Genomic DNA, 12,224 nt, shown 5'->3' with positions numbered 1-12,224 from the left:
GGTAATGGCCGAAAAGATGATTCTCTTCAAAGAAAAGGGCATCTTAATTATCCCTTACTTGGACGATATCCTGAAAAGGGAAAGGTCCAGAGAACAGTTGGAGGTCGGAATAGCACTATCTAAAGTAGTTCTATGACAGCACGAGTGGATTCTAAATATTCCAAAAATCGCAGCGTTTTTCCGACGATACGTCTGCTGTTCCTAGGAATGATTCTGGGCATAGTCCAGAAAAAGGTGTTTCTCCTGGAGGAGAAAGCCAGGGAGCTATCCGAACTAGTCAGAAACCTCCTAAAACCAGGCCAAGTATCAGTGCATCAATGCACAGGAGTCCTGGGAAAAATGGTGGCTTCTTACGAAGCAATTCCATTCGGCAGATCTCACGCAAAAAATTTTCAGGGGGATTTGCTGGACGAATGGTCCGGATCGCATCTTCAGATGCATCAGCAGATAATCCTGTCTCCAAGGACAAGGGTGTCTCTTCTGTGGGGGCTGCAGAGTGCTCATCTTCTAGAGGACAGCACATTCAGCATTCAGGACTGTGTTCTGGTGACCACGGATGCCAGCCTGAGAGGCTGGGAAGCAGTCACACAGGGAAGAAATTTCCAAGGAATGTGGTCAAGTCTGGAGACTTTTCTCCACATGAATATACTGGAGCTAAGAGCAATTTCCAATGCTCTGAGCCTAGGAAGACCTCTGCTTCAAAGTCAGTCGGTGCTGATCTGGTCGGACATCATCATGGCAGTCGCCCACGTAAACAGACGGGGCGGCACAAGAAGCAGGAGGGCAATGACAGCAAGAACTTTTCGCTGAGCAAAAAATCATGTGATAACACTGTCAGCAGTGTTCATTCCGGGAGTGGAAAACTGAATTTCCTCAGCAGGAATGAATTCCACTCGGAAAAGTGGGAACTTCATCTGGAAGTTTCCACATGATTGTAAACCGTGGGAAAGACCAAAGGTGGTCATAAGATGGCGTCCCACCTGAAGCGCCAGGTCAAGAGACCCTCAGGCAATAGCTGGGTCGCTCTGGTAACACCGTGGGTGTACCAGTCGGGTATGTGTTCCCTCCTCTGCCTCTCATACCCAGGGTATTGAGAATTATAGGAAGGAGAGGAGTAAGAATTATACTCGTGGCTCCGGTTTGGCCAAGAAGGACTTGGTAACCGGAACTTCAAGAGATAAGAAGGGTCTTGATTCAGCAAGAATCATGTCTGTTCCAAGACTTACCGCAGCTGCGTTGACGCAGGGGCGGGTGAACGCCGGATCCTAAGGGAAAAAGGCATTCCGGAAGAGGTCATCCCTACCCTGGTCAGAGCCAGGAAGGAGGTGACCGCACAACATTATCACAGTTTAGGTGAAAATATGTTCCATGGTGTGAGGCCAGGAAGGCTCCACGGAAGAATTTCAACTAGGTTAATTCCTATATTTCCTGCAAACAGGAGTGTCTATGGGCCTCAAATTGGGGTCCATTAAGGTTCAAATTTCGGCCTGTCGATTTTCTTCCAGAAAGAATTGGCTTCAGTTCCTGAAGTCCAGAAGTTTGTCAAGGGAGTACTGCATATACAACCCCTTTTGATGTCTCCAGTGGCACTGGGGGATCTCAACGTAGTTTTGGGGATTCCAAAAATCACATTGGTTTAAACCACTCAAATCTGTGGATTTGATATATCTCACATGGAAAGTGAACATGCGGTTGGTCCTGGCCTCGGCCAGGCGAGTGTCAAAATTGGCGGCTTTGTCTCACAAAGCCATATCTGATTGTCCATTCGGACAGAGCAAAGCTGCGGACTCGTCCCCAGTTTATCCCTAAGGTGGCGTCAGCGTTTTACCTGAACCAGCTTATTGTGGTACCTGCGGCTACTAGGGACTTGGAGGACTCCAAGTTGCTGGATGTTGTCAGGGCCCTGAAAATATAGTTTTCCAGGTCGGCTGGAGTCAGGAAATCTGACTTGCTGTTTTATCCTGTATGCACCCAACAAGCTGGGTGCCCCTGCTTCTAAGCAGACTATTGCTCGTTGGATTTGTAGTACAATTCAGCTTGCACATTCTGTGGCAGGCTTGCCACAGCCAAAAATATGTAAATGCCCATTCCACAAGGAAGGTGGGCTCATCTTGGGCGGCTGCCCGAGGGGTCTCGGCTTTACAACTTTGCCGAGCGGCTACGTGGTCGGGGGAGAACACGTTTGTAAAATCCTACAAATTTGATACCCTGGCTAAGGAGGACCTGGAGTTCTCTCATTCGGTGCTGCAGAGTCATCCGCACTCTCCCGCCCGTTTGGGAGCTTTGGTATAATCCCCATGGTCCTTTCAGGAACCCCAGCATCCACTAGGACGATAGAGAAAATAAGAATTTACTTACCGATAATTCTATTTCTCGGAGTCCGTAGTGGATGCTGGGCGCCCATCCCAAGTGCGGATTATCTGCAATACTTGTACATAGTTATTGTTAACTAAATCGGGTTATTGTTGTAGTGAGCCATCTTTCAGAGGCTCCTCTGTTCTCATACTGTTAACTGGGTTCAGATCACAGGTTGTACAGTGTGATTGGTGTGGCTGGTATGAGTCTTACCCGGGATTCAAAATCCTTCCTTATTATGTACGCTCGTCCGGGCACAGTATCCTAACTGAGGCTTGGAGGAGGGTCATAGGGGGAGGAGCCAGTGCACACCACCTGATCCTAAAGCTTAACTTTTGTGCCCTGTCTCCTGCGGAGCCGCTATTCCCCATGGTCCTTTCAGGAACCCCAGCATCCACTACGGACTCCGAGAAATAGAATTATCGGTAAGTAAATTCTTATTTTTGTGCCCAGTCTCCTGCGGAGCAGCTATTCCCCATGGTCCTTACGGAGTTCCCAGCATCCACTAGGACGTCAGAGAAATCCTGATTAGTGCCCAGAAATGGGATCATATTCGGGAACACGCAGTCTGGTGCAAGGTAACCAGTAGTGGGGGACCTGATCGCTGGGCTGCTAATTTTGCTGTCCTGCCTTCAGACAGTCGCCGCCTCCAGGGGGAGTGTATATTCACTGTGCAAGTGTGTGCGATCCTATGTATAAGCCGAGCTGCTAAAATCCAGTGTGTGCAGTCTCTACGCAGCCCAGGACTTATTCCTACACGCCTGTTTTTTCAGGACACTTCCCAGTAAACGGTCAGTTACCACCCACAAACGGTCTCTTCCTGTCAGTCACCTTGCGAGTGCCTGTGCAAACTGATTTTTCGCACCATCCCATCGCTGACCGGCGATGCCCTTTGTTGCTGTCCGACACGCGTGCGCATTGCGGTGCCTGCGCACGCACAGTTAGTACCCGATCGCCCGCTGTGCAAAAACACACAGCAGGGATCAGTTTTGAATCACACCCATAGATGTCATGCTGGACCTAATTACATGAACCCAGTCACTGAGCGCCTGCAGCAGGCCGAGCAACTAGCTAACATGGGACCTGGCCGTCCAAATCCGTGCAAGACATGTAAAGCAGGCCCGGCAATTTATTACAAATAGAAAAAAAGTTCTTGGCGATGAAGGGGGACAAAAAAAATAACATATATGTGACACTGAATTAATATGACCGGCCTGTCTTTTCTGAGGAATAAAGTTACTTGTCCAGCAAGGAGAGACTTCTACACCCCTGAGGGCGAGGTGTGCTCCTGTTCTCCAGCTGTCCGGGTGGAGTCATGTTGTGTAACAGAAAGAATGCGGGAGAGCAGGACTGTGTGTGAGGGGAGGGTAGCAGTAATGCTGCTTACATAACACTGCTGAATACCAGGCCATGCAATCAGGCCAGCAGAACATTTTATTGCTGCTTATACAGAGGAGTCCACTATACCCAGCAATACAGAGAAACCACAGGCCATAGCATCACCAACAGCCTGGACATTAATCCTGACATACAATGGAGGCATAGTGCAATGTGCTTGGTGCTCATATTAAACCATTATTTTATAATACTGTTACTAGACCTGCAATACATCGCACTGATGGGTGGGGAAATGATAATTACTGCAGATCGTTAGCTGGCTCCACCTTGGTACGTCCTAAAATAAACAAGGGTCCAGCTGAAACAAAGCAACGAGTAAGACGTTAACTCTTTAATTTCCAGAATATTATCTTCCAACTCCTTCATAAGCAATGTATTTTATTCTAATATTTTATTGCTATGATTAGTTATTGCAATTGTCATAATTTTTTTTTAAATGTTACTGACCCTCAAGATATGCAGTTCCTACTGGGGTAGATACAGATGGATCCACGGTTATCTTGACTAGTTTTCTGCGCCTAGGTACAACATGACTTATTAGCATAAACCCTTCATCTATTGTTCTCAGCTGCAATACAATACAGAGAACAATACAGCAGGGGATTAAGAGGTACATTTACTAAGCAGTGATAAGAGTGGAGAAGTGAGCCAGTGGAGAAATTTCCCCATCAACTAATCAGCACTGAAGTAACATATATAATTTGCATACTATAAAATGATACAGAGCTGCAGATTGGTTGATGGGGAAATTTCTCCACTGGCTCACTTCTCTGCTCTTATCACCGACTGGCCAGTCTCAGTTAATCCTATGAAAGGTCAAGATAAACGTGGACCCATCTGTATATCAGCCTTATAGGGCCTTATTCAGGTTTGTTAGCAAAGCAAGCCAATGGGCAAAACCATGTTGCACTGCAGGTGGGGCATATGTAACATGTGCAGAGAGATTTAGATTTGGGTGGGGTGTGTTCAAACCGAAATCCCAAATCCAAATAAAGCAGCCAGTATTTACCCTGCACAGAAACAATTTCACACACACACAAATCTAACTCTCTCTGCACATGTTACATCTGCCCCACCTGCAGAGCACTTGGTTTTGGCCAGTTGCTTGCTTTTCTGGTTTGCTAAGAAACCTGAATAACTCCCACAGAGCGATAAAGTACCAACCAATCAGCTCCTGCCATTTCTCAAACACAGCCTGTAAATTACAGAAGCTGATTAGTTGGTCTTTCTGTAAGGTTTGATAAATCTCCTCCCAAGGCTTTATACATCTCCCCCACTATGATACCAACACATGCTGATGAGTAGGTGCTGGAGGTATAGACGTCCATTTTGCGGTCAAACTTTCAAATATGCAGCTTCCAGGGGGTTTGCCCGTTTATGCGCCCAGCGATACATTTCGGAGCTTGGACCCGGTAACGCCATCTTTAGATGTTGTTACCCAATAGAAGCCTATAGGCTTCTTTTCGCGTTGCCACGGAGAGAGATCCGATCGGATCCTTTCCAGCACACACCACGACGCATGCGCAGGTGGACTCCTGGGTCATAAACCAGGAAGACCAAACCCGGAAGACCATTGCAGCTCTTTTCGGGAGAGCTGTCCTTTGCTGGAATCTTAATGAATACAGTGTTAATTATGTATGCTACGAGTGGCAAGATGCGCTTGATGCATCCCACCCTACATGACATACAACAGACATGGGGAGTTGGGTTACACTCAAGGGCGTAGCTACCATAGGTGCAGGCAGTGCAGTTGCTATGGGGCCCAGAGCTGAGAGGGGCCCTCCTTCCCTGTCACAGTTACATGTGTTATATACATTTTTCACCACTGGGTGGTACGTAGGGATCCTTTCAAACTTTTTCCTTGGGGCCTGCAATATATCTAGGTATAAATGACCTGCTCATGTAGTGTGGTATAAAATAAACTGGAGTGCATTCTAATGTTATACAATAAGAACTGGGGCACTGTAATGAGGCACAATATGACCATGGAGCACTATATATCATAATGTGAATTGGGGGTACTACAGTATGTTGTATAATGTGTACTGGCAGCTCTGAAATGTAACTTAGGGTGAACTTAAGCACTACTGCGATTCATTAAAGCAACTAGGTCACTACTATGGGGCATAACATTAAATAAGGCTCTACTATGGTTCAGACAATGAACTAGGGCACTATTATAGCGCATAAAATGAACAATTGCTGCAGAGAAGTGTCTCTCTAGAAGCACTGGGACAGGGGCCCCTTCAAAATGTTGCTATGGGGCCCACAAAGTTCTGGCTACACCCCTGGTTACACTACACTGGATTAGAATGTTCTGATCTTTCTCCCCTCCCCCTATTGCACCTAACGTTTCACTATGCATGCACAGCACGACGCACTGGCCCAGCTAGCGTCTCCTGTCCCCAAGTAGCAGCTCTTATCCCCGCAAAAAAAACAAAGATGTGCAAACATCAAGTTTCACATGGGGTGCAGCAATTTGCATGGCGGCCAGTTATGTATCCGGCATTTGTAATGAGTGTGTGGGCTTGTTTACATCTTACTGTGACATCTGATCTGCGGTCAGACGAAAGATGGGACGGAGAACAGGCCCCTGGTGTGTGCACACAGAGGAATGGTGATGCGGCATGCATGTCAAATTGCAGACACGCACTTGTGTTGCTGCACTCATCATAACAACATTGATTTTTAAGTTGTTGTTTTCTTATGATCAACCAGATTCAAATGTATTTATATGAATGGATTAATATAAATGCATCATGCCCTATTGCAATACACAGCAACGTAAAGGCCAATGCAGAACTGCAAGGAATCCAGTGCTTTATATTTTTATTCCGAAGGAGTATTGCAGCGTTAGGACGTAATAGGGACAGAATGAAGAGATGTCTGGGCTCTGGATGAGTCACACCCATTCATAGTATGGGCAGCTTGTACCCATTAATGTAATTGCAGCAGGGAGCTTGCAACCTGCTCTCTGTGCGGCACCCAAGTGGCAGTCTATGCCTGGAACCTGTCTTATAAATAAGCAGCCGCCAAGGGCTTTGTCTGCACCCAAAAACAGCAGCGAGAGATCACACTGGTAACAAAGTGATTCTGTCATACGTGGTGACATCATCTGATGACCACACGCATAGTAATTACCTGCTAAGAGCATATTCCTGGGATGGTACGGACTAACGTCAGGGCAGTTTGGTTGCAAACTATCAATTATCCCATTCCTAAGGATCTGTGTGTACCAATTCTTGGAAATATCTGTACAGCCGTCTGTCATTTCCTCCAGCTTCCATAGGGGTTAAGATGACAAAGGAATGTTTTTGTTTGCCTTTTACAGACAAAGAAATGCTGCTCGTCTGCCATTAAAAAAACAAAACACTGCTACTGTTGTTGTGCTGTGTAAACTGATGTATCACCACTGACACAATGGGAGAACGTGATTTGCAGGATGCTCCGTCCGCACAGCCAGCAGGGGGTAAGGTTTCGGTGACAGTATGCCGCTTGTTTGCAGATGACGTCAGGCATCTCTGAGACAGCATACACAAGCACTTCATTCTTTTCAGCTGATGCATCAGGATTTTATTCACCGTTGTCACAACATTACGCCGCACATCAAAGCCACTCAGCACAACAGTCAACTGGATTTCCATAAATAGAGGAAAGGCATGCAATATAACCCCCCACCCCCATGCCTTTTATTTCATGTTACTCCGCAGTCCCTGGAAGTGATGTCAGCCCCAGATGTGTATTAATGACCTCAGCTGTGCATGCCTCGTTATCAGGGTGCCATCACTAACGACGTCTATCGGTGATCCAGCGCCACAGCATAGAACCCAAACGCATTCACAGAGGATGGGGCCAACCCGACAGCAGCGCTGGGAACATTATACGTCAGGTTACATCCTGCTAAAGGGAAAAGTGCTCTACAGAGCTGCCAGAGCTTGGGCCAGCGTTCTTACCGGAATAATATAAACTTAGTAACATATGCTGCACATGAAATAGTATCTAAATGATCACAGGACGCAAGGTGGATACACACAAAGCGGTGTACTCTATGAGCGAAGTCGCCAAGTGTGTTCCCTTCCCTGCTGGGGAAGTCGGTGGCACGGCGTACACACTGAGCGATATGATGACCATATCGCTCAGTGAGGTCACGCAGCGGCCGGGCAGGCAGCTTCATGGACAACAGTCCAAATAGAGCTGCATACACGGCCGACAGCGAGGGTCGTTAACGACCCGCGGGGCTGCGCAGCGGCAGCACACACTTGCCAAGAAAGTAAACAACGTCGCTCAGGAAGGGTGAAAATGAGCAACGTTGTTTACTTTCTCGGCAAGTGTGCCTGCACCAATAGAGTGTCAGCCACTGGTACTAAGGCATAAACACGTCACAGCACGAACTGGGGCCCATATCCCTGTGGCAGTGCATGCAATGTGCAGCTCCGTAGTGCAGAAGATGGCCTTCATGATGATGATAATAATATGTATGTGTAATATATATACATACACATATACACAAGCAAATCTACTGATGTCTGGCAGACACATTGCATTTACACTACTAACTGACAATATGATGGGAATACAATTAATAAAAAATAATAAGGTACAATGTAATATGCATTCACAAAATTCTGGGGACATTGCATGGATCAATGAGCAATCAGAATACGATACTGCAACGGGAAACTGTATATTACATGTAAAATAACTGATAGAGGGGATCCTGTGCTGGATAAGAATGCAGCACCCACCTCATATCCCTGCACCTGCCCAGGCTGCATATTATGCATGATGGAGTAATGTAGGTGCATGCACAGTGTATGTATGTATATATATATATATATATATATATATATATATATATATATATATATATATATACACTCACACGCACAATTGCAGCCATCTGCTGAATGCAATGATTACTGTTGGGGGGGTATATCATCATCCTCATCTGGGTCTCCTGCTCCCATTGTTCCCTGTACCAGCATGGATGAGACACGTACCTGGGGCTCCAGCAGCCAGTCTCCCTCTCCCCCGGTTGACCCCTCCCGGTATCTGAATGCAGAGTACACCGGGATCCGGTGCTCGGTGCTGTACAGTGTGGCGAAGCTGGCCTCCCCCTGGTGCCTCTGGCAGAGCCTGGCATGGGCCGGGTGGCTGAAGCCCTCGGGCGGGCTGCCCTGGTAGAAGAAGTCATTGCACTCTGCGAAGCCATCCTCAGCGTCCTGCACCAGCCGGGCGTCCAGCAGACAGAGCAGCGCCGCCAGGCACAGGAGCACCGCCACCGCCGCCGTCATCTCTTCCCCGGGTTCCTGCGCCGCTGCTGCTGCACACACTGCACCTGGCTGGAGATGCTGCGGCTGCTGGGCGAGGGGCAGGCAGGAATGCGCTGGGAGGGTGTGAGGGAGGAATGTGATCCAGCTGCTGCTCCTCTCCCAGACTCACAGTCATCAGCCCGGACTCCGGTGCTGCAGTGTCAGGCAGACTGCAGGGGGCGGGGAGATCCCTCTCTATACTCACTGCCCTGATCATGTGTGTGCATAGCCTGTGCCCATTGCCAGGGGCCTGTGTGTATGCAGCAGCAGTACACTGCCCATATCATGTGCCACCTGTGCCAGGGGCCTGTGTTTATAATGCAGCACACTACCCATATCATGTGCCACCTGGGCCTGTATGCACCACACTACTGGCTACCCACATATGCAACCTGTGCCAGGGCTCTGTATGTACCTCATTACCTATATATGCAGCCTGTGCAAGGGGCCTGTATGCAGCACACTGCTCATATCATGTGCAGCATTTGCCAGGGGCCTGTATGTATGCACCAAACTGCCCATATACGCAGCCTATGCCAGGCAGAGCCGGCCCTAACCAATATGATGCCCTAGGCAAGATTTTGGCTGGTGCCCCCTAGCACCGCCGCTAGCTCCGCCTCTGACTCTGCACCCCTTTCCCAGCACCATCACCCCTCACCCATAGCAGTCCTCATTTTGGTGCTCCTGCCCCTGTATTTTAAAACAGAACAGTGCACAAATCGGGACAGAGCTCATAGGGACGTGTTCTTGCTGGGAAGGGGCTTGGCCACACAATAGTACCCCCAATTCAAATTACGCCACACAGTAGTGCATTCACATTATATCATGAGATAGTGCCCCTTATTTACGTTACATCACACAGTAGTACCACTTTACCTTATATATGTTATGTTACTCCTCACAGTAGTGTCCCTGATACCCCTTTCACACTGACAAATATTTCCCGGGTTATTGCACATGAACGTGCATCAACCCGGGAATTTGCTCAGTGTGAAAGGGTACTGAAAGAATATCCCGGGTCGAGCGTCCCAGCATTTCATCCCAGGTCTCGACCTGGGTTCAATCCGGAATCAACCCGGGATGCAATGCAGTGTGAATGGGTAAGCCGGGTCAAGGCGACCCGGCACCTGTTCTCTGCATAGGAGGAGGCGGTGCTTGGAGATAATTATCTCCAAGCACCGCCTCCGGTAGCGTCAGCGGTGATATCACCAACCCGGCAATATGCCGGGTCAGGCCGCAAGTCTGAATGGGTCTCAAGCCAGGTCGCACCTGGGAAGCATCTACAGTACTGTATGTACACATCCCCGGGTGCGACCTGGCTATTGTCAATCTGAAAGGAGTATTAGTCACATGACATCACACTGAATTGCTCCTTATTCACATTACACCACACCATATTGCTCTTTATTTACATAAGACCACACAGTAGTGCCCTTTCTATACGTTACACCACACAGTAGAGCACCTTATACACATAATGCCACACATTAGTAATGCTTTTATACACATAATACCACACAGTAATAACCCTTACACATAACACACATTATTAATGTCCTTAGAAACATAATGCACCTTACACATTTTGCCAACCTTAATGAATGCCATTATACATATCGGGGTATATTCAGTAAGAGTCGGGTCCATTCAGATTCATTTGTCGGAATGGACCCGACAACCCCTATTCAAAAGAGAGGCCAAATCCGATCCGGATTTGTCCGCTCCCGGTGTCCTGTCCTGCTGCTGTCATCAGCGGGGGGAGATGATGTCTGCGGCGCCGGGTGTAGGTGATGTCTGTGGCGCCGGGTGGGGGGGGGGAAGAGAGCAGCGGAGGAGACGGAGCGGACGTGGGAGGAGAGGAGGAGACGGGAGAGCAGTGGCTGCAGCAGCGGAGGCTCACGGCAGTGTAGACCCAGCTCCAGCAAGCGGGACGTCGCTTGCTGGAGCCGGGTGGACGCTGCCGCTGGGTACCTGCTCTCCCCGCTGCTCCCCCGTCTCCTGCTCTCAGATCACTCATCTCAATCCGACTTTTTTTTAAATCGGATTCAGATTGTCGGAAACGGGGCTAAAACCTGTCGGGTTTGGCCCCGCTTCCGACAATGCATGCTGATCGGCAGCGGAGGCTGCTGATCAACGTGCTTTCCGACAGCATTCCGACCAGTTGGAAAAAATGGGGCCGTAATGAATAGGTCCGCACCCCTTCCGACCTAAAACTGTCGGAAACTGCCGTCTTTCCGACAAGACGGCAGCTTTCGACAGTTATTGAATATAGCCCAAAATGTCCCTTACACATATGCCGCACATTATTAATGCCCTTATACACATAATGACACACATAGGGGTATATTCAATTAAAGTTGGAACCATTCCGACATGCATTTGTCAGAATAGATCCAACAGGACCTATTCAATGAACCGCCAAATCAGACAGGATTTGTCCGTTCCCGACAATCTCAATCCAACTTTAAAAAAAGTTGGATTGAGGAGATGAGGGAGTTGAGAGGAGGAGACGGGGGAGAGCAGTGGGGAGAGCAGGAACCCAGCGGCTGCAGCAGCGTAGCAGGAGGATGGGGCACCGCCACTGCTCTTGGCAGCGTCCACCCGGCTCCAGCAAGCGGGACCTCTTTTTAAAAAGTCGGATTGACATTGTCGGAAATGGGACCAAAATCTGTTGGATTTGGCCCCGTTTCCGACAGAAACACGTGGATTGGCAGCTATTCCGCCGATCCACGTGCTTTCCGATAAGTCAGAATTCCCGACTTGTCGGAAAATTCTGGGTTCTATTGAATAGGTCGGAACCCCTTCCGATCTAACAAAGTCAAAAACTGCCATCTTTCCGACAGACAGTAGCTTTTGACTGCAATTGAATATACCCCATAATGTCCCTTTCACATATGCTGCACATTATTAATGCCCTTATACACGTAATGACACACATAAATTCCCTTTCAAATATGCTGCACATTATTAGTGCACTTATACACATAATGGCACACATAGTGCCCCTTACACATATGCCGCACATTATTAGTGCATTTATACACGACACACATAATGCCCCTTACAAATATACCAAACACTATTGCACAACCCACCCGCACACAGAACTCACATGCCAGCTAACACTGTGACCTCTGCCTCTGCTTGGATACAGATGTG

General features: G+C 48.2%; 1 protein-coding gene across 1 annotated transcript in view; it reads right to left on the bottom strand.

Moving 5' to 3' along the window:
- ENDOD1 (endonuclease domain containing 1) overlaps window positions 1-9,274 on the bottom strand; it is a 45,675-nt gene extending 36,401 nt beyond the window's left edge. The window contains exon 1 of the mRNA XM_063951471.1: window positions 8,754-9,274. Coding sequence (XP_063807541.1) covers window positions 8,754-9,047 — 294 coding nt within the window. The 5' untranslated portion in view covers window positions 9,048-9,274. The remainder of the gene's footprint in view (window positions 1-8,753) is intronic.
- Window positions 9,275-12,224: the final 2,950 nt, after the last annotated feature.

The sequence above is a fragment of the Pseudophryne corroboree genome, chromosome 2 (genome assembly GCF_028390025.1).
Source record: "Pseudophryne corroboree isolate aPseCor3 chromosome 2, aPseCor3.hap2, whole genome shotgun sequence".
In the NCBI taxonomy this organism is placed as follows: Eukaryota; Metazoa; Chordata; class Amphibia; order Anura; family Myobatrachidae; genus Pseudophryne; species Pseudophryne corroboree.
Note: the sequence above shows the minus strand (reverse complement) of the source record. Positions and strands in the feature narration are given on the sequence as shown.